Here is a 21720-nt window from a genome sequence, read left to right as displayed (position 1 = left end):
TTATCGCTGTAAAAGGTTCAAGCTGCAATGAAGACGACAGACCTGACCAGAACTCCAAGCTTGGCAACGCAGTTGGGCGACTCTTTGTTTTTAAAGGGGATGGCGGGTTTGTCTGAGATCTGCAGGCTCTGCTCCATTTTGTCCAGCATGTTCTGGTAGATGGCCGACCTCTGGTAGGACGATGTGATCTCGTGCATCCGACTGAAAGTGGCGGCCTCCCTCTCACTGCTGCGCGTGTCCACGGAGGTGAAGTCGACTGTTTGGCATCATATAAGTTTTTATAACGTCTGCTGCTGTACGTGTGCGGTGTTCTGTCACTGTGCTGTATTGCTCTGTGTTATTGATACCGTAGATATCAAAAGGGTTGCAGTACTCTGGGCACTCATATCCACACTGGCTGAAGAAATCCACCATTTCCTCCGGCTGACCACAAAACACCAGCTCTCCCCGACTCATGATGGCAATCCTGCTGAACACCTGACGGGTCAACACGCACGAGAACAGATTACCTTCACAGCTAACGTTCATGCAAAAGTATTTCAATATCTTGATTTTTATTTATTCATTTTTGTTTTTACTTCTTGACGTCAGTGTGCTTTATTGGATTTTATGCGATAGGTCAACAGGAACTTTGTTTTGTCTAAACCTCATGGGAGCAAACATTTGGATGCCCTCTTTGTCTTCATCAGAGTTATTTCTAAATTAGACAAAGGATTTCTGATTTTCAATTTGCTTTTCATCCCAAAACTCACCCTGAAGAGCTCTGAGCGTGGCTGATGGATGGTTACTATGACGATGCGGTTCCTCCTAGCCAGCTCTGCCAGCAGCACCACGATCTGATTGGCCGTCATGCTGTCCAGGCCAGTGGTTGGCTCGTCCAGTAAGATGACCCCTGCAGGAACACCATCCCAGTGACCTTGTCACTGTCACGCACTGAAACACTGGGCACAAGTTAAACAGTGGACAGCAACTCCTCCTCACCCAGGCAGAAAACTTTCAACAGCACTTCTTATAAAGTGGCACTTGCAGGCCTCAACTTAACTTGGGAAGATAAGTGAGTTCACTCTTTTTTTTTTTTTAGTTAATTACTCTAATTAGAACAATTAAAAGATTGCCTCTTTGCATTATGAAAGCAGGGTGGAATTAGTAGATGCTTTAATTGTGAGATTAATTCATTTCCTGGTTGATTGGAGAGGCAGCGAATGGGAACTTCTCATTACTCCGACTGTGACTCTCTGGGAATGTGTGTGTGTGTTCATGGCCAGTTAATCCTGAATGAGGACTAAGACCCTCAGTCCTCCCTGGAGCACTACAGACCTGATAAAGCGCACCTAGGAGGAGCACACACACACGCACACACGCATACAGAGGTGGGCCTGTGCTCATTCCCTTCATGGTGTGATAACCCGGTCCTTTAATACTCTTCTCAATCACCCCATCCCTTTTTCTGTCCTCTCCTTATCTCAGCACCATTTAGATTCTTTTGTTTTATTCAAGGGGGATTTTGAAACTCTTGGGGTGAGATACGGGTCATATTCATTGAACTCCTGTCATTTCACACTAAAGTTTTGCGCTCCGTCTTGTTTGCATTTTGTAGTTTATGCATTTAGTGCGACTGAAAAACGTAAAAGAAATGCCTGAAATTTTCAAATCTTGTCCTGCTTGCTCTTGTAATTTCCAGATGAATTGTGTCTGTATATTTCATTTAAGATTTGTTTTTTTCTTTTACTGACTAAGCTTTTCTTTTTTTAGTTCAGTTAGAATGACTATTTACTGAATGCAGGAATAATGAAAGAAAGAATCTTTATTAAATAACTTATTCTAAAGTCGTTTTTAGCCTAAGGTTACTATACTTTTAAACAATTTGGAAAACCCCAGGTAATTATGTCATGGCTATATAAACTTCCAATAGGTTAATTTACAAAGCCTAAGTTAACTAAAGGTCATAACCACAGTCTATGTGTTTTAAGGCAGTGGCTCACTGCTGGTTTATCATCATGGAAAATAAAATAAATGTCCCAAATATTGATAAGAGAATTGAGAGCCTTCAAAACTCATACAGGGAGGACAAAGCCATTACTCTCAAAGCAACATTAAAAGTCAGATTAGCTCAGAAACAAAGCTAGCAAGTTAAGCTGACTTCTGTATTAATTTTGTTGCTGTACTAGTTGCTAGTAATTGAAATAGTAACTATTTCAGTTACTGTTTCAATGTAACTTAAATAGTAATACATTTTTAAAATCTCTCTTAGCAGTCCGGTAACACATTTTCTCTACCAACAGCAACTAAAATGTGTAGTTCATTGGTAATCACAACCTCAGGATAAAGAAGCTAAACTTGCTAAGAAGCTCGGCTTTAGCATTAGCACTGATGCTAAAGTAGCTAAAGTTGGATGCAAGCTTACATTCTTGCTACAAAAGAGTGTTTTCTCTTTTATAGCTCTTAGGACTGTTTTTAAATTTTAGTAAGTTAATGTTTTATCAATAATAATGTCCAGATAAACATATCAACTGCTTATTTAGCACAGCTAACAGATAACTGACAAAAATCTTTAATTATCAAAATGTGGTGGAGAATATATTACTGAAACAAACTGGTTAGCCTTGTTGTTATTGAATCATTGTTGAACATTACATTAAAAAAAACAAATGTGTATGGCTTTTTATATCCCCCCCAAGGCCTAGACATTTTTTTAGTGAATCATTTTAATGGATCTGAGATTCACAATTTGAAGAATAATGTCCATCTTATGTTTTATGTCATAGTCACGATTTAAACTGGCTGCAGACCTCGGAAAACTTTTTCATGGATAAAATGTCTGTAGCTGAAACTTACTTGGATCCTGGAGTAACTGGCTGGCGATGGAGACCCGCCGTCTCTCACCGCCAGAGATCCCAGGGAAAATTCGACCTCCAATAACACTGTGCGCCACGTGACTGAGACTCAGCTCGGCCATCACTGCCAACACCTACAGGCAGACCACAGGTCAAGGTCGGCGAGCAGTAATTACCACCGAGATAGACTGATTATCAATGTAAGATATAATTTCGTTTATTAAAGGGGAACTACGTTTTGCTTTTCTCTGGATAAAAATAAAAAAGAAATGCCAGAATATTAGAGTTGATCTCTAACAGGAGCGTACAATCATTAGCGAAACTTCTCTGTTTAGCTTTCCTCACAAATTGTGTGAACGTTTTGCTCAAAGCAGAGAAGCCCGTAACAGTGGACAGAATGCAGAAAATCCCCCCAAACCTTTTTCTTGATGGCTTCCACTGAGTGTTTCTGCAGGGCCAGCTGGGCAGTGTAAGTCAGGGTTTCCTCCACTGTCAAATAACTCAGCAAGTTATCACTCTGAAAAACAGACCAGAAAGAAAAAGAAAAAACAATTCAATGCTAATTTTAACTTCTGGAAACTTTCAGTGGAAAACATCTAGAGAATACAAAATAAATCAATGTGCATCAACTATATGTCAAATTTGCTCTACATTTTCACATCACGTGCACTTGGATGAACATTTCATGGCTTTTCATGGTTTGATTTTGATCTGATTTATTCATTTCAAATTGTTTTTCTAAACAAGAAAACAAGCAATCAGTAGGACAGAGAAAACATGTGCATATATAACGAGAACAAAATAATTTGTTTACCACCACATTTCTGTTTGAAAAAGGAGCAGGAAGACATGAACACTTATTTAATCCTACCCCTTATCTCAATTTAATGAAATATATTACTTAACGTCTCAATAATAATCAAAATTTTGAAGTTAAAACCGTGTTATAATATTCATGTCCCTGTTCAGGTCCCGAAGAAGGACATGTTTATGGAACAGAATAAACATTTAAAAGTCAACAGATCTGTTCATGATCATTCACATATATTTAAATATTCAAGTTTTCCTATGCAAAGAGCCTTGTTACACACACACACCTACACACACACACACACACACACACACACACACACACACACACACACACACACACACACACACACACACACTTCAAGCAGCCGGACCTGCTTCAATTAACACATGGTGCGCCACCCGGTCCCAGTCCTCCTTATTGTCTCCTCCGAATGACTTTAATATCAGGAGCTCATATCACCTCCTCATCTGCGGCTTAACGGAGGAAGTTAATGACGAAGCTTAGAGAGCAGAAAGCTTTGCTATCAGCGAAGGGAGGGAGACGATTTTTGAAACGAAGCAAAGCCCGTTTTTAAAACTACTGTTTTTAATTCAAGCTTTGGACACACATGAGCACCTCTCATTGAGAGATTAGGTGTGTGAGGAGGCTATCAAGGGTCTTAAGTTAATTTCATAAAGAGGGCAGGGCGGCATGTTTGGAGATTTTGCCAAAGTGCGAGTGTCTTTTGTGTTTGTGATCTAAAAGTGGTGGGGCGGTGCAGAATCCTCCTTGGTAAAGTTGCGTAAAAAGTCCCCGAATAAACTCAGCTCTTACTCAGGTAACATGCGGAACCTTTTATTTGATTACATTTCTGAAAATACTTGAGGAAAATCACTAATGCTACAAATATTGGTTCTCCTGGTGATTCTTATTTTACCTTTTAAAGTTATTCAGAGTGTCTGTGAACCACTTTGTTAGTAATTCAACATTTCCTATTTCTAATAAGTCTGTGACACAGAGGTCAATATATACGCACCACTGTTCAAGATCAGAAAAACATGAAAACATGCCCTTCATTTAAAGTAAGTGTGAGCCAAATACAAAATCAGTTAATGGAAAAAAAGATATGTATTATTGGTATTTTAGTGTAATCCGGACAGATTTGACATGTCGTAGTTTATTCTAGTGAACTAACAACAGAGAGAAAATGTTTATGTTTGAGGTTTCCTCTTCCCCAGGCTCGTTTTGAAAAAAAAAAATGCAGGTTCCAGTTTAAATTCAGTCATCAGAAATGGCATGATCTGATTTTTTTGTTGTTTTTACCTGCAAGACATAGGAGAAACAGTCCTGATATTCTTCTCTCTTCAGCTTTCTGCCGTTGATGAAGACCTCACCCAGCAGGGTGCCGGAGCTCCCGATCCGGCCAGCAATGGCATCCAGCAGTGTTGTTTTCCCCGAGCCTTCACGATGCAGAATTAAAACACAATCAAGGACAATCACTACACACACAAATTGACTCATTTGATGCACGACTCGAGCTTATTGGCACAACCAGAGCTGGAGGAATGAACTGCACCCTGTTCAATCCCTCATTTCTGTTCCTGATGTTCAGAAACAGAAAAGGGAACAAGACCGTTTCTCTGTGTTTTAGCGAAGAGATTCCAACTTCCAATTAACCTTATGTCGTAGGAGTTTCATAAATCTCAAGCTAATGCACTGATTAGTTTGACATTTTCTCATTTTAACACATCTCTGTTTAGTTTCAACTACTTTTGGTAGTTTAGCTTTCCTGGAAAACAGGGAAAAACGCATGAAGCCCTCATGACGAGCTGCACGGCAATAAAAGAAGAAGAAGAAGAAGAAACAAAGTATCAGTTTGGGGGTGAAAATGAAAGACAAATGTAGCTTTTTTCCTTCCTCCAAGTGGTCATGTTGTCTTTTCATATTATTAAAAATTGAGATGAAACAGAGCAGCACTTCCCTTACATGACAGCGGAATATAAAAATGACATAATTGCAAGATTACGTTGGAAACTGACTTTGAGTTTGTCTATTTTTTTCCAGATCTGATGGGGTGGGATGGGGGGTAGGAGGGCAGCTATGACTGAACACTTTGCTCTTTCGACCTGCGTTACGAACCTGAATTACCCAGAATGCCCATGATCTGCCCGCTGTCTACGTGGAAAGAGACGTCGTTGAGGATCTGACGGGTCCATCTCTTCCTGCAGGAGGGCAAGTCCCACCACTGTCCAACACGCTCACTAAAGTAAACACATAGAGACATGCATGAGCCACAGGCTAACACTACAATTTGTCTGCTGTTTATAAAATTTGGGAAAATTATTCTTGTGATTTTAATCTGAAAGAACCTGCACATATTCTGTTTTTTTTTAGTCCAAACGCAAAAACCGTCTGCATGCAGCGTTTACCTGACAGTGTAGGAAATGTTTCTGACACCGAGACAACAGGACGGCTCCGACCTCCCCTCTCCGCCGCCTTCCCTCCACACATCCCTCTTCGCCTCGGACACGAACTTGAACGACCCTTCGGCTTCCGTCTCATTTCGTGGCTCTGCCGCCTCCAGGGAATAAAATCGGTTCATGTCTCCGATCCAACTCCGGCTCCGAGACGACAACCGGACATCGATCTGTTAAAAGCCCTGACTGTGTTTCTGTGCAGCTGTGTCAGTGGTGTCCCTCGGAACCATAAAAAAAAAAAAAACGGTTAATGCCTGTTATCTCTGAGAACTTTGATCTGGAGTTGTGCAAAAAAAGGGGGAGGAAAAAAACAAAAAAAAAACTCAGAGAGGTTAAGTCCATCCACAGACTCCAAGTCACTCCACAGATCTCACAGCATGAGGCTACTAACACGAAAGCAATAAGTTGCGGGACGAAGCGGCCGAAGCACTGACACGACATGAACTTGGATGAGTTGAGAAAGAAGGAGCTTTCAGAGGAGATCTTCAGCTGGACTGGAGTTTAACAGGAAAAAAAAAAAAAAGCTAAGCTTGCTTCATCATGGACACAGAAACCGACCTGAGACACATAGACAGCTTTTCACAGGTCAGTCAGGACAGCAAAATCCAATCTTTCTCTTAAAATTCAATTTAATCCCAAATTTGATGTTGATTTACTTCCCAATCCTGTTCGGTTTGGTTTCCTTCTAACTATTGATCAAAAGTGTTTTAAGTAAGAGCACCTTTAGCTTTATTTTGTTTGAATTATTAATCAACAATCTACTTGAATCCTCTGGGCCTGGAAGCTCTGGTTATCTGCTCAAACGTCACATATTGTTCAGATCTTTGCAGTTCTCTATTTACTATTCAACACTTGATTATAAACGGCTTAAATATTGGTAGGTTGACTTCTGGCCCACAGGAGGCCTTTAGCAACTATTTGCACAAAGACACAAACAGATGCATGCGGAAAGCACACAGAATATGTGTACTCAAGCTGAAACGCACAACAGGCTGAGTCTAGAAGGCTGTAAGATTTTAATTAAACAACAGGAACCGATCTTTGCACGTATAAGTTGAGAAACATTGAGAAGATGAAATAGAAATCTATTTAGACGATTGAAATTTTGCAAAAATAAACAAGGAAAACTAGGGAAAGTGAAATTTAAAGAGTCGTGTCTGCTTCTTTACACACTAGTGGCATAGATTTAAAAAATGTATATTTATATTTACATATGTGTGCGAATCTGTTGGTTAACGTGAGTTGCCTGCTTTGTGACAGCACACGGACACAGAGTTGTTCTCGTCTGAAGAGGACAGCAGTCTCTACTTCACCTACAGCGGAGAGTGCAATGAGCTGGAAGTCACCAACTTGCACTACGAGGTTTGCTTCTTAAACCGTTTTCACCTTTTCATTGATGCATGTCATCTGGGCTCTTGAATATGTCTAAATCCTTGCTTTGTTTTGTTGTTGTTGTTGTTTTTTGTCCAGGTGGACACATCGGCTCAGATTCCCTGGTATGAGAAATTGTCCGAGTTCAAGTTGCCGTGGGAGGTGAAAGGGAACAAGCAGACGGCCATCAACAACCTGAGCCTGCGAGTCCGCAGCGGTCAGATGCTGGCGGTCATCGGCAGCTCAGGTGAGGCAGCGACACGCTGGGATTTGAAATCATTTTTCTAACTGCAGCACAGACTGCAAGGCCTTTTTGTTGTTTATTCTGCCTTTCTACCAGAGCTGCAACCCTGAGGCACCATGTAGTGTATGTAGCAGGTTATTAATTAGAAACACAAGCTGCTTAAATTACACTTTGTAGTTTCTTTCTCTTTCTGATTTAATGATCTTGTTTGAACTAAATTTTCTTCACCTGGGGTTATCCTGTTCTGCGTTTCAAAAGTTGGTGAATAAACAAAAAAATAAAAATCATAAAAAAAGTCATCAGTCCATGTAATTTTTAATGTGATTTATTGGTATTTTTCTATGCTTAAAAAAACAACTAAATTTAATTTGTTTTAATTTCTATTAGTCAGTCACATTAGAAAAAAAAAATTGTACTTAACTGTGCTGTGCATATCTCAGGTTTTGTACCCGTCAGTGTGTTTTATTGAGATTTTAATGATAGACCAACACAAAGTACTTCATAATTATGAAATGGTGTAAAAATAAGACATGTTTTTTTTCTTTTTTTGAAGTGGAGTTAAATATGGGGCAATCCTGGAAATGGAAGGAATGGGGCAGAGTTTTTGTTTCCCAGTTAAAGTTCAGATATAAATCCAGTTGAGAATCTTAAATCTGATGTTCACAAACACTTTCTGTGCAATCTGACTGAGCCTGAGCTACTTTGCAAAGAGCAGAGAAAATGTCAGGTTTTAGATTTTAATTGGGGAAAAAAAAGAAGAAAATATTGTATCTAGAATGTTGATCGGCCTCTGGACGTGCTTATCAAGTAGGAAGAAACCCCAAAATAATTTACAGGATTAATTGTAGCAAAGGTGGTTCTAAGAAGTATCGAGTCACGGTAGCTGACTGCAAATCCATGCCACACTTTTCAGATTTTCAATTGTAAAATAATAATAAAAAAAAAAATAGAAAGACACACAGCTCCTTTTTCTTTCACTTCACAGTTATGAGCTACTGTCTGTTGGCCGGTCACACAAAATCCAAATAAAACACATTAAAGTTTGTCGTGAGATGGGGGGAAAAAACAAAAAAAAAAACTCATTATGTAAGAAATGCAGTCAAAGATACTTTGGCAACAACTTTTTTTTCTAGCTTAACCCCAGTTGAAGGTTTTGAGTAGCATATTTCCTTTCTGCACTCTAACTGCGGCGTGTTTCACACACTTCCTCCCCTCCAAGGCTGTGGGAAGACCTCCCTGCTGGACATCATAACTTGCCGGGACGAGGGCGGCAGAATGACCTCCGGTCACGTCCTGATTAACGGGAAGCCCAACACGCCGCAGCTGGTGAAGAAGAGCATCGCTCACGTTCGCCAGGACGACCGGCTCCTCCCTCACCTCACCGTGCGGGAGACCCTCTGCTTCGTGGCCAAGCTGAGACTCCCCTCCCACTTCTCTCAGGCCCAGAGGGACCAGAGGGTGAGCCGGGCCGCTTCACGTCTTCACCTGAAGTACGTGACAGGGAAGGCGGGCCGTGTCTAATGAGGAAACTGTGACTCCTGCTGCGGCAGGTGGATGATGTCATTGCAGAGCTGCGGCTGCGGCAGTGTGCGCACACCAGGGTGGGGAACGACTACGTGAGGGGGGTTTCTGGAGGAGAGAGGAGGAGAGTCAGTATTGCTGTTCAGCTTCTCTGGAACCCTGGTGAGAGAAACCAAACCTTAAACATCTTATTAAACGCTCTGGTTTTCTGTTTAACCTTTATTTAAAGCACAAAAATGTCTCTTTTTTTTCTTTCTTTCTTCTTCTTATTAAATTTTGCTGCAGTAGACATTGTTTCAGCCGGCATTTATTTTTCTGTGTGTTTACAGAGGGTTTACAGGCTGTGACTTTTACTTCACAGTGGAAACACTTTCCAAGGATTCAAACTGATGTTAATAGACCAGAGTTTATCTTTTTTTTCTCTCTCTCAAAATAAAATTTTAGTTTCAAGAGCTACATTCAATATTTCAGGCATAAGTTACTTCAGCAGTAAGAGTTTTTTTTCCCAGTTAAACACAGTCTATGCATATTAAATATGATGATAAATTCAGCCAACTGGCGAAAGTGCTGCTGTGTTTTGACTTCATATGTTTTTACTCTGTTTCACTTTTTTTTTTTTTTTTTTTTTTTTTTTTTACTGTTTTTGCCTTCAAGCCTTCAAACACTTTCAGCAGATCAGCTTGTTGAAAGTGTTTCACTTTGAAAAAGTCCGTTTATTAAAACTAAATGAAGTTAGTGTAAATTATTGAGATGTAAATCACTTTTGTTAAATTTGTAATTATTTACTGACGAAGTGTGAAGATTTGTTGTTGTTGTTAGGGCTGCAGGTGGTGGGTAGTGTAGACTTAAAGGTTACTGAGGGTTCCCCTTTAGGGTCAAGGGTCAGGGTAGAGGCGAGGCTAAGACCTTGTTGTCATACTCAAATAAATGTATCTTGTATCTGCACTAACGGTCACTGCAGAGGGATGTGATCTTAAAAGTTTTCTTTGGAAGCTTAAAAAAAAAAAAGAAACATCCATTCATGAAAAAAAAATATTTTAACGCCCCCAAAGCTTTTAGCCCTGAGCTACTGCCTCTTTAAGACCCTTCCTGAAACCCAGGAAAAAAAGGGACACAAACCAACAGAGTGGTGCCACGTTTTACAGACACTGATTGCATTTCTTTTTTCGTTCAGGTATTTTAATCCTGGATGAGCCCACCTCGGGTCTGGACAGCTTCACGGCCCACAACCTGGTCATAACCCTGTCCCGCCTCGCCAAGGGGAACCGCCTGATCCTGCTGTCGGTCCACCAGCCTCGGTCAGACATCTTCCAGCTCTTTGACCTCGTCGTCCTGCTTTCTTCTGGCTCGGCCGTCTACTTCGGCGCAGCGCGTGACATGGTTCCTTACTTCACTGCTCTTGGGCACCCCTGCCCACGGTACTGCAACCCCTCCGACTTCTATGGTCAGTCTGAGCGTCAAAACTTCACTCGTTGGCCTTTTTTTCTTTTTTCTTTTTAGCATAACTTATAATCAGAAATGTAGTGGGAATATTTCCAATGGGTCTGTTTTTGTCCAGTTGATCTGATCAGTATCGACCGGCGCAGTCCTGAGCGTGAGGCCGAGTGTTTGGAGCGGTCCAGACTTTTGTCCGAGCAGTTCAAGGAAAAGGTTCAAGACAGCGACGACCACATGTGGAAACCAGCTGAAACCAGCGCTGCGTACATAGAGAGGTAGGCACGCTTTTATCTGGGAAACGTAGGGCTGTAGCTTAACGGAACAAACTCTGGGTCATTCTGCATTTATTATTTTCTATTTGTCCTCCCCTGCGTTTCGGGTCAGAACCCGCTTTGTGGTAGCAGTTCTCTTTGGCAGGGCCGGTCCTAGCTTGATTGGTGCCCTGGGCCTGCGTGCTCCACCACGACATCATGTAGATCACCATGCATCGCCATGGATACACTCAAAATTTATTTTAATATTTACATTTCAAAACATGTGAGAGAAAGAAGAATGATACTTTAAACACACATAGCAAGGCACAAACATGCCGTATGCAATGCAGTTAAAAAGTACACAATACAAATACAAAACAATAAATACGGTAGAAAATAAATACAAGTAAAATAAATTGCGTCGTCAGTCAAACGTTTACATCATTATTTGTACTACAGTTGCATTTTGATCAAGGCAAATTTCACTGCTCGACTGTCAAATTAATCTATATTGTACTTTTAAAGAAGACAGTTTACACTGCTGTACTTCAACACATATTCATTTGCACAACCGTTATAAAAAAAGTCCCGTGCTTTGTACAATAATTACTTCTCAATAAGGTACAGATTTAACTGCAAAACTGTGTATTAGTGTGGCAGCTGATGCCGCCCTGCAGGAGAAGCCGCCCTGGGCGTCTGCCCACTTCGCCCCTACCAGAAACCGCTGCTGCTCCCCGGACGTGTTTTAAGGCTTTAAAAGATGGATGTCTTTCCAACATAACCTTGGTGTCCTCTGCAGCGCTCAGCAGCCGAGCAGACACAGAGAAGAAGTGGTTAATATTTCCATAGATCGTAACAAGCTGCCCGGTGAGCTGCAGCAGTTTACCACCCTCATCAGGTGAGGCGACGCGTCCCAGAATCCCCGGGAGGAGGAGGGGAGGGGGAAAGGGGAACAACCAGACACTAACCGCCGCTCTACCCTCAGGCGCCACATGTACAACGACTTCAGAGACCTGGTGTCCCTGTTGGTCCGAGGCTTCGAGGCTCTGCTCATGTCCCTGCTGGTCGGATGTTTGTACTACGGGGCTGGAGAGGAGCGGCTGAACATTCAGGACACGGTGGCCCTCCTCTACATGATCGGGGCCCTCACGCCGTTCGCTGTGGTGCTGGACGTCATAGCTAAATGTAAGCAAGCATGTGGATCCCTCACTTAAAACGTAAAGTCACATTTCACCTTTCAAATGATGCGCTAAAAGCGACAGGAAGCTGGGTGGTCTTGGGTTTAAACGGTTTCATTTTAGTGTTTTAAAGCACAAAATGTTACAAGAAAAACTTTCAGTTTAATAAAGACAGAGGGAATGTTTATTGCTTTTACTTTCAGCAGCATTCCTTAATTTTTCTTCACAATCTACCCAGAAATCTTACTAATAGATCTTTGCCTTGAAGATTGTTGAAAACAACTTAAAATTAAAATTAATACATTTTTTAAGACTCATCACTTTTATGAAAACTTATCCTAGACCGCCTTTATTTCTCAAATTATTACTTTACAATTTTTGAATTGAAAGGAATAGAAGAGCTAGGAAGGCAGTTTAAAACTTAATTAATTTTAGAAAAATTTGGTGGAAATCTTCTCCCTTTTAGCTCCTGGTGTAATTTAACCATGGTTAAAAAAAATCAAACAAAAAAACAAAACAATCTGCTTCCACTTTTGTTCACACTTACATAGAAACATCTAACATCTCAACCAGACCCGCCATCTCATCTCACTAATCGGCCAGAACAAGAAAGAAAACTGAAGAATAGTAAACAAAACAAAAAACATAAACAAAACACACAACTGATAATAAATATATTTTAAAAAAAATCACATTTGCTTATGTCTTTGGGAGAAGACATAAGCAGACATAGTGTTTATTTGAATACATCATGAGTGGGATTAATTCATATCTTAATCTAGTTTAAAACGAAGAAAAAAAAAACAAAACTTGAAACTCTGACCTGTAGCCTGACTGAGTGACGTTCCCTGCAGGTCACACAGAGCGGGCCATGCTGTACCACGAGCTGGAGGACGGCATGTACTCTGTTACCTCGTACTTCTTTGCCAAGGTAAACCTCACGCAGCCGTGAAGAGATGCCCCCTCTCTCCTGCAGGGGTCACTGTTGCTCCACGAGCGCTTCATCCCGTTGCAGTGCTGGAATGTGAAACGAGAGCTACTGTACCCGAGCCAGGATCAACACTTCCATGTGTCCATGTGTATATATACATATTATCCCCTACCTTTCAGAGTATTGTATGTATTTACTGAACAGACTGTCTGCTGTCCTCCAGGTGCTGGGGGAGCTGCCAGAGCACTGTGTGTTTACCCTGGTCTACGGTTTGCCCATCTACTGGTTAGCGGGTCTTAACCAGGCTCCGGACCGTTTCCTGCTCTTCTTTCTGCTGGTGTGGCTGATGGTCTACGGCAGCCGAGCCATGGCTCTGTTTGTGGCCGCCGCGTTGCCCACCCTGCAGACGTCCGCCTTCATGGGCAACGCCTTGTTCACCGTCTTCTACCTGACCGGAGGCTTCGTCATCAGCCTGGAGAACATGTGGCTGGGTGAGGAGGAGGCGGCAGAATCGTCGTCGTGTCGGGATGTTTACGTGATGAAATGTGTGCGATGATGTTTGTTTCTCCTCTCCAGTGGCCTCGTGGCTCTCGTACGCCTCGTTCATGCGTTGGGGCTTCGATGGGATGCTGCAGGTGCAGTTCAGGGGCAATAAGTACCCGGTCACCATAGGAAACTTCACCTTCAACATTGATGGGATACATGTGAGTGGGAACGCCGCCGCATTCAAACTGTGCGCTTAAGATGACGATGCAAAGAAAATTATGGACAACCCCCACCGTCCTTTTCGTGGAGACCGTCTTGGGAAAACAATGTCTTCAGTCAGAGGCTGCTTCAAATTGACTGTAACACAGACCTCTACAGGACATATTTCCTGCCAACAACCGTCGCTGCCTACAATAACTCTCTGACAAATTTGAATTAACACAAGTTACAACAACGTTTTATTTCCCTTTGGGATCAATAAAGTATTTTTGAATTTGAATTTACAGCTTTGGAGCAAAACTGCTGACTCAGACTCATAGGGCTGGCTGAAACGGACCGAAACAGTTCTTATTGTCACAAAAGTGACAATAATAACTGTTTATTACTTTTCTTTTAAGTAACTGTATGGCAGTGATGGCATGACGCATCATTCAACGCCCCACAAACAAACGCTGCTCTTGAAAAACACTCCCATCGTAAAACGATTCTTCAGGATTCCAGTCGCATAAAGGAGTGATCCAAGTCACTAAACTGTTCACAGTAACTGCATTTAATCATATTTACAAATTAATTAATATTTATCTATACTTTTATTGAGCAGAGTAGAAAACTCTTAAAGTCAAAAATTCAGATTTGTCATAACGATAAATCTAAATTGTCACGATAAGTGATAAACGATACGATAAGTGCCCACCGCTGCATTTACAATCAAAGCCTCTTAGCAGACAGACGACGATGAGCTTTGAAAGTTCAGAATAAGTGGATGAAGTCGTGTGTTTGTCCTGCAGGTGGTGGAGGCCATGAAACTGAACCAGTACCCCCTGTTCTCCTGCTACCTGGTGCTGGTGGCCGTGTGCTTCGGCTTCATGGTGCTCTATTACGTCTGCCTGAAATTCATCAAGCAGAAGTCCAGCCAGGACTGGTGAAAACAGAGACGTCACACTTTTTTTTTCCCCCACTTACTCCACATAGGATTTTTTTTTTTGTGAAAGTAGACAGATGTTCGACTGGTTCGACACAGAACATTCAGGGTTATGCTGTTATTGTTTCATGTCTGGGTGCTAACGTTGAGAGGAAAAAGTTTTGCTTTGAAATTTTCAGAACAGTGTTTGAAATCTTGGATTTGGATAATCCTGTATGGTTATTTGAGCAGCTTCTGTTTCTGCTTCCTGCTGTGAGATAAACGAGTTGTTTCTGTACCACTGTGTGCTGCTGGATGGCAGCAGAGTACCGCAACGACGTCCAGATTTACTTTTGCTTTTCCTCCCCTTGTGGAGTGCTACCTTGGCAGATATCCCATCTGCAGCTTTTGCTTGTTTCATTTTCTAAAACAGCTTTGTTTGTTTTGGTTTTGTTTTTTTTGTTTATGGGAGCTTTTTAAGCTTACTGTAACAATGCGTGTCGATATGTAGGGCAATAACAGCTTGGCCAGCGCAGATTTCCTCAAGTCACCCTAAAAACTTGTAAGTTTTGTGTAGTTATGTAATATGTACGCTTTTGCACTGGTGCAAAGGCTAAAAAGTTGAATGTTAAACCAACAACTGCAGTTTGAGTCCAAATTAAGAATTAAATCAAATTGCTCAACTGAAGTGTGTGTGTGTGTATATTTGTGTGGGGAAACATCTGCAGCATCTATCCTCTTAAAAGATGTCCTGGATGACATTAGGTAACGATTTTTTTTTTTACATTTGCTCTTAATGACATCAAGCAGCCCAAGATCTTCTCTGGAAACAGCAGGTTGTGTTATCTAACGCCTGCCCTTTGATAGCACCAACAACTTAAATGACGTGAAACTAAAATATGTGAGGGCGGAGCAAAGAGTGCCGAGAAGAGAGAAGACGGGTCAGAGAGTGCGAGGCGGCTTCAGGCAGTCCGGCAAAGAGAGGTGAAGAAAGGTCATCGAAAGCAGGAAGTTTTCCAAAATTTTAGAAGCTCTGAGAATTATAAAAACAACACACAAGGTAATTTGTTTATGAATTTGTCAGGAATTTCCTGATGCAGACAGTCCTGTAGCCTCTTGCAGCAGACAGCGTCCCAAAGAGGCACCAACTTTTTGTTAGCTTGAGCTAAAACGGATCAGCCAGAGGAACACTTCAAAAAATATTCAGTTAAATAAAGAACTGAGAATCAACAGGGACTTTAATTCGTGTTTCTGGTGTCGGTCAAAAGCTGAGGTGTTACTGGGTGACGTGTCGAAATCAGCTAAAAAGTTGAACGAAATCAGTGACAAGTTGGACAAAGATGGAAGCACGCTGTCCAAACATGTCAGCTGTGTGTTTATAGACAAAAAAAAAATGTGTCTAATAAAAGAACGTAAAAGACTCTAAGCTCTTGAGTATGGAAAAAGTACTAACATCCATGAATAATTAATTTTTGGGTTAATCTGACCAATCTATATTCTCCCAGCATTTTCAAAATCTTGTTTAACGGTTTAGGAAACTTAAAAGTAACGTCAACATGAGTTTCCTTCAGCAGTGGAGTCTTGCGTGGTGAGTGAGAACACAGCTGGGTTGAGTCCAGATCTTCATGAAGATTTCCAAAAGTTCTTTTCTCTTGGATTAATAATTCTCTTCACTCTCTCAATACATTTAATTTTTTCTCCAGTTAGTCCATTTAATTTTTTTTATATACTTTATGGAGAGAAACAGTTAAATTTCTTTGTATGTGTGGAATGGACGGGGTGTCGCAGTCGTGCTGAGAATTTTGTTAATTGCAGCTATTGAAATATATTTACTCAAATATTCTTAGATACAAATCTATATATTTATATCAGATCATATTTTAAAAAGGTTTTGCAAGTTTTGTGACCTCAACTTCAGTTCGTAGGTTAAATACACAGAAATGTGTAAAAATCTTCAGTGTTTTCCACTGAGCCAGACCAAAAAACAAAAGTTATAAAAGTAAAAAAATCCATTCCAAAACAGACTCAATTCACCCCTCATCATTTATTAGCATAAATACTTCTGTACATTCAACATTTTAATTAACCTTAAAGTCATGACAGCAGACAGAGGCTAAAACAGTTGCAACACATTTTTCCACAGTTTTTTTTTTCCAACAACTTATAAAAAAGAAAAACAAGAAAAAAAAAAGACAACTAAATGGTGGGATTGGTTCCGCGGTACGGGAAGACGGCGGTGACGCTATTCCTTGGCGGAGGCTTCCTTTCTCAATTTCTCTGCGTAAAACTTGAAGGTCTCCTGGAAAAGGTAAAAAGAGAAATAAAGTCAGACGAGTGAATAATCACAAAAAATAAGCAGAGTGTTTTTGTTTCGATTTTTTTTTTTGCATCTTTGATAAAGTAGGCGGTGTGGCCCTCCTGGGTCGGACTGAACAGCCTCCAGCCTCCAACCAGGTTGTCTCGTTTCATCTTTAAATCCCCATTAATACACAAATCAGGGATTTGTAGCTCGCTCCCCAAACGCACACTTCCGTTCTTTTGCCTCTTGTTCCTGGATAATTAATCAGTGTTTTGATCCAAACAGAGTGTTGTGTTTTTTTATTTTTTTACAGCAGTCGGGGGAACGAAGGTGAGCGTTTTTCTGCAGATTATGGCTGCTCCCAACAACGGCGCCTTCGCTCGCTAATGCGGTAATTAATGCTGATAAACGGCTGCGCTGGACGTAAACAGAGAGAGTGATCTTGGCAGAGTTTCAGAAACTTATAGCAAATCATTGTTTGCTTTTGGTCGGGTTTTTTCCACAACAGAAGACAAGTTACTCAAACCTTGATACGGAGAAGTTATAGAGGAGGGTTTCTTTTGTTTTTTTACCTATTTGTAGAAACTTCTAAAGAGTATAAATATTCACCTTTCCCTCTCCTTGCCACTCTCCCCGTCTCCTGTGCTTATACAGTCAGGCCTCTCTTAGCTAAGCTGACACTCTGAATTATGCAGCAGCTCCTCCACCTTCATCTCTTTCTCCTTCTATCTTGGTCCTGCAGGTGAGTGATGGGGAGGTAAGAGTCGGCGGCTCTTGGGTCCACACATCAAATGCTGCTGAAACGTCTATTTCTGTGGCGCGGCGACCGCCAGCTGCAGGTCTGCTTCTTCACAGGAGCGGGCCCCGGCTCGAAGCTATTCGAGGCGCGTTTCCGAAAATGTTCACGAGAATCAGCGGTTAAACAGAAGTAAAAGTGAGCTGCAAAGCTTTTCTTGCTCTCTATTTTATCCCCTAAACTCCACATCTGCAGGTTATTTCCCCCTGCCCTCATAAATGAAATCAGAGGCAATTCATGCAAACAGTTTGATCTTTTTTCTTTTGTTTGAATCAAACATGTCCCATGTTTTGCTGTTCTGGTTTGGATCAGCTCCTTGTTCACTCACGGGGGGCTCGGGGAAGGGCGCGGTCTCTCCCTCCTCGCGGTAGAGCACAGCCAGCCGTTTGAGGAACAGATCGTCGGGGACGACGCCCTCACTCTGCATCTGTTCGTACAGAGCCTTGGCCGACCGCAGGTCTTTATCCAGAGCTGCCAAATGAAAGAGAGAGAGAGTGAGGCGGAGGGAGAAACAGACAGATGAGAAGGAAGTTGGCTAATAGAAGTAAAACATGGCAAAAGATGTAAGCAAATAGAAACGATTTAGTTTTTCTTTCACCCAGAGATGACAACCCTTAACATTACATTCATTTATGCATTTGAATGGCCTAGTCAAAGTCCAGGCCTCAACTAAGCATATGTGGCAAGACATAATTTTTGCAAGAAAGCAAAACTTTTAGTTTAAACATAAATTGGAACGGATTCCGCAGAAGACGAGCAACGAATGGTGGCTCTATGAAATACAGACTCAAGGAGATGAGCAGAAATTAATGCCGCTGCTTTTACATTTTTTGTTGGTCAAAATTAAAATTAAAATCGTATTTTCTTTATTTGTAATGTGGCAAAATGCGAAAAGGCTCAAGCGGCAGAACTACCTGTGGACGCCTCACATGAGTTTGCTACACATCACCGATTCCTCCAAGATGTGGAAGATGCTATGGGGAACTTTCCTCCAAAATGAGGAATATAAAAACATCTAAAAATATACATATTATATATGTAAATTTGTAAAGTTATGGGAAATGACAGAGGAAAAGGAAATATGTGGAGTAAGAGGTTAGCACATGTTTAATTTAGCATGGTAAGCTAACCATAGGGCTAACTGATTAGCTGCGTTTTAAACACTGAACTTGTGCCTGACCCCGTTCACCTGGTCTTACCGTGACACTTCATCAGGTACGAGTACACAAACTTCTTCTCTGCAAAGTCCGGAACCAGGCTCAGCAGGTTCTTGATCTTACTGGCCTGCAAACGGAAAGATTGCATTTACAAAATGAGCCATGACTCGTTCACGCCACTTTTTCTGCTTCCAACAGTAAAAAAATAATAAAAATAAAAAATAGAATACATCAACCAAAATGTGCTTTTCCAAGTTACATTACTGTATTTTCATTCTATATCTTGAATTTTACTTGTACCTGGAAGAACTGGATGTGAAAATCTTACTTTAAATAGCAATTATAAGATTTATGCCTAAGATTTTGCTCAGAATGACAGATGTGATTCTGAGATGTTTAAGGTCCATTTGGACCATTTCATCAGTTTAGCATCTCTTAAGTATCCTTGGAAAAAGAAAAGCATTTTAGGAGAATTTCTTTGCTTTTTAAGGCTGAAGATAGTGTGAAGAGTATGAACACTCAAAATCATATTATAATGGAATATTATGGAATCTGGGATTTGGGAATGAAGGGGATTTATTGAACAAAATGCACAGTTCCTGCACAATTATTACTTTTCCAGGCTCAGTTTTTTTTAACAACATTGTTGACACCTGAACAGTGTTACATAGTATCCATATTTTCACTCATATGGATAATATGTGAGTGATACTCACTCATTGTTCTACCAACAAACAACAAAACGCTAAATTTAGCTTTTGATTTTTAGAGAACGGTCAAAGGTCATTTCAACTCTGTAGCATGTATGAACTTCTAAAAAAATAAAGAATATTCTCTGAAACCTAGTTTTTTTTTAAAGCTTTGATATCCATGCTGTTTTATATATAAAAAAATCCCAAAATGAGCAAACAAAAGTAAAACACAAATACTTGAAAGCTAACATCCATGAGGAACGCCATCATCAGACTGTACCTGTCCTGGACTCTGGGCCGCGTAGGACACGTAGGACAGCAACATCTCCTTCTGTTCGGCCAGAACGTTGAAGCGCTGCGACGAGACGAGACAGGAAGTGAGACGTGAGTTTGATCCGTTTCCACTCACTGAGGTCAAGACGACTCTCCAGCCTGTGATCCTCACTTTGGTTCAGAGCGTAAACTCTGATGCTCTCCTGCATATTCAGACCAGCACTGATGGTAACGCTCAGGTTAAAGGATGACGGCTCTGATAACTCCTCGTTTCTTTGTGAATGTACATGTTCTCGTCGGAAAGCGTCATTATCACCACTTAGTTCCATTTAAAGCCATTTCTAACGACTCTGTAAATGGAAATATGGGCTCAGACGGGCTGTTCATCCCAGGATTGTCTCCTGCTCAGCTTTAAAACTTGAAAATAAAAAGCTTATGAGCAGAGAAAGTGATTTAGAGTACTTCTTAGAATCTATGTAAGTAATCAGAGTTTGTTTTATTTTTGTTTTTTACATGCAGAAGTTCCAAGCTGGAAGCTTTGTAGTGCATTTCTCCTATACGGCAACAAAGTCTATTATCAAACATGTATAGCACTTAAAGGTGATCTATTATGTTTCCTTGAACGGACTACGCAAAACATATTCATTACATTTTTGCACTAAATTATTCTTAGTTAATGAGATTTCAGTCAGATCAGTTCTGCCTATTTTGAGTTTTAGGGTCTCCTTTCACTTTAAATCCAAATAAGCTGCTGCTGGCTCCTCCCCCTAACTCAGCGTTTACACGCGCACATGAAAATGGCTGCAAACAGAGGCGGCATTATATATACAGCCATGCATAATTGAAAAGCAGAAGTGGAGCCTCCTGCACAACCAACAAGATTCCAGTAAGTGGTTTCTGGATTGTAAGTCAACAACAAAACTCTTGTCTTTTCCAGCAGCCATTGTGCATACAGTGGTAAAACAAGCTGACCAAACATGCTGGAGCTCCACTAGGGTTGCTAGGTAACAGCATGCGAGTTTTGAAACTGCTCATTTTCCAGACACCAAACATGTACATTTTTTTAAGCACTTGTGTTGTTTTTAGAATCAGTAGAGAACCAAATGAAAGTATTAAAATGCACAACAGCTCCCCTTTAGCTCTGCACAGCCTCACATATTACATACTGATAACAGTCTGAAGCTAGAAACGTGCCTCACAAGGGAGGACAACAGAGAGTTGTATGTTTGAGTCCTTCTGTCTTTAATGTGTGAGGAGGAGATGCATTAACATCGCCAGCTGAACATCAGAGAGGTCTGATTACAAGCCAGTCGTAAACTAACGAGCTTCACTCCTCCGATTCGTGCAGAATTAAAAGCGAGTGGCCTGCAAGGCTTTTAGCAGCGCAGCACACACACACATGCACACACCCAGCAACAGTCTTCAGGAGTCACTAAAGTGGCAGGACAGCTTTGGTACAATTAGGCAATTAGACCAAGACTGCATCTGAACACATTGCTTCAGTTTCCCCCTCTCCTCCCTCCAGTCATTTTCTCTCTCCCTTGTCACGTCTCTCTCTCTGTCTCTCAGCAGCGACTCTTTAACAGAGCGGACCCCGCTCCGCTCACATGTTGCCTAAAAGCCCGGTGTATCCTGGGAATCCTCCCTTCCTCCTGCTAAACGACCCATTCCAGCACATGCAGGCGCGCGAGCCGCCGCAGACGGGTTCGTTAAGCGCCGCGTCGACGCTTAATGACCGACTCCATCCCCCGCCGACCTCACCTCCTTCTCTCCTGATAGCCTCGGCGTCATTACGGGCCGCTCGCCTACTTAAAAGCTTTTCGGAGTTTTGCTCCTGCTTCACTTGAGATGGGATGG

General features: G+C 41.3%; 3 protein-coding genes across 3 annotated transcripts in view; 1 reads left to right on the top strand and 2 right to left on the bottom strand.

Moving 5' to 3' along the window:
• abcg5 (ATP-binding cassette, sub-family G (WHITE), member 5) overlaps positions 1–6253 on the bottom strand; it is an 11107-nt gene extending 4854 nt beyond the window's left edge. The window contains exons 1-8 of the mRNA XM_007551192.2: positions 6057–6253; positions 5767–5888; positions 4951–5087; positions 3253–3351; positions 2836–2968; positions 753–892; positions 348–477; positions 43–256 (exon numbers count right to left, since the gene is read on the bottom strand). Of these exons, the coding sequence (XP_007551254.1) occupies positions 43–256; positions 348–477; positions 753–892; positions 2836–2968; positions 3253–3351; positions 4951–5087; positions 5767–5888; positions 6057–6229 (1148 nt within the window). The 5' untranslated portion in view covers positions 6230–6253. The remainder of the gene's footprint in view (positions 1–42; positions 257–347; positions 478–752; positions 893–2835; positions 2969–3252; positions 3352–4950; positions 5088–5766; positions 5889–6056) is intronic.
• Positions 6254–6600: 347 nt separating this feature from the next.
• abcg8 (ATP-binding cassette, sub-family G (WHITE), member 8) lies at positions 6601–15334 on the top strand. Its single transcript, XM_007551193.1, has 13 exons — positions 6601–6689; positions 7365–7466; positions 7575–7722; positions 8939–9177; positions 9270–9402; positions 10415–10684; positions 10799–10952; positions 11731–11829; positions 11917–12116; positions 12964–13040; positions 13264–13531; positions 13617–13744; positions 14534–15334. The coding sequence occupies exons 1-13, from the start codon at positions 6645–6647 to the stop codon at positions 14669–14671; spliced, it is 2001 nt and encodes a 666-aa protein (XP_007551255.1). The 5' UTR covers positions 6601–6644; the 3' UTR covers positions 14672–15334.
• Positions 15335–16671: 1337 nt separating this feature from the next.
• Positions 16672–21720, bottom strand: part of lrpprc (leucine-rich pentatricopeptide repeat containing) — a 64724-nt gene continuing 59675 nt past the window's right edge. Inside the window, exons 35-38 of the mRNA XM_007551191.2 lie at positions 19871–19945; positions 18941–19025; positions 18070–18212; positions 16672–16945 (exon numbers count right to left, since the gene is read on the bottom strand). Coding sequence (XP_007551253.1) covers positions 16889–16945; positions 18070–18212; positions 18941–19025; positions 19871–19945 — 360 coding nt within the window. The 3' untranslated portion in view covers positions 16672–16888. The remainder of the gene's footprint in view (positions 16946–18069; positions 18213–18940; positions 19026–19870; positions 19946–21720) is intronic.

This window comes from Poecilia formosa, unplaced genomic scaffold (genome assembly GCF_000485575.1).
Source record: "Poecilia formosa unplaced genomic scaffold, Poecilia_formosa-5.1.2 Scaffold40, whole genome shotgun sequence".
Lineage (NCBI taxonomy): Eukaryota > Metazoa > Chordata > Actinopteri > Cyprinodontiformes > Poeciliidae > Poecilia > Poecilia formosa.
Note: the sequence above shows the minus strand (reverse complement) of the source record. Positions and strands in the feature narration are given on the sequence as shown.

Bases quoted from the DNA above. Each gene is read 5' to 3' on its own strand.
- abcg8 (XM_007551193.1), top strand. From the start codon at position 6,645: ATGGACACAGAAACCGACCTGAGACACATAGACAGCTTTTCACAG. The intron at 6,690-7,364 runs GTCAGTCAGGAC...GCTTTGTGACAG, and splicing joins ACATAGACAGCTTTTCACAG to CACACGGACACAGAGTTGTT. The intron at 11,830-11,916 runs GTGAGGCGACGC...CTCTACCCTCAG, and splicing joins CAGTTTACCACCCTCATCAG to GCGCCACATGTACAACGACT.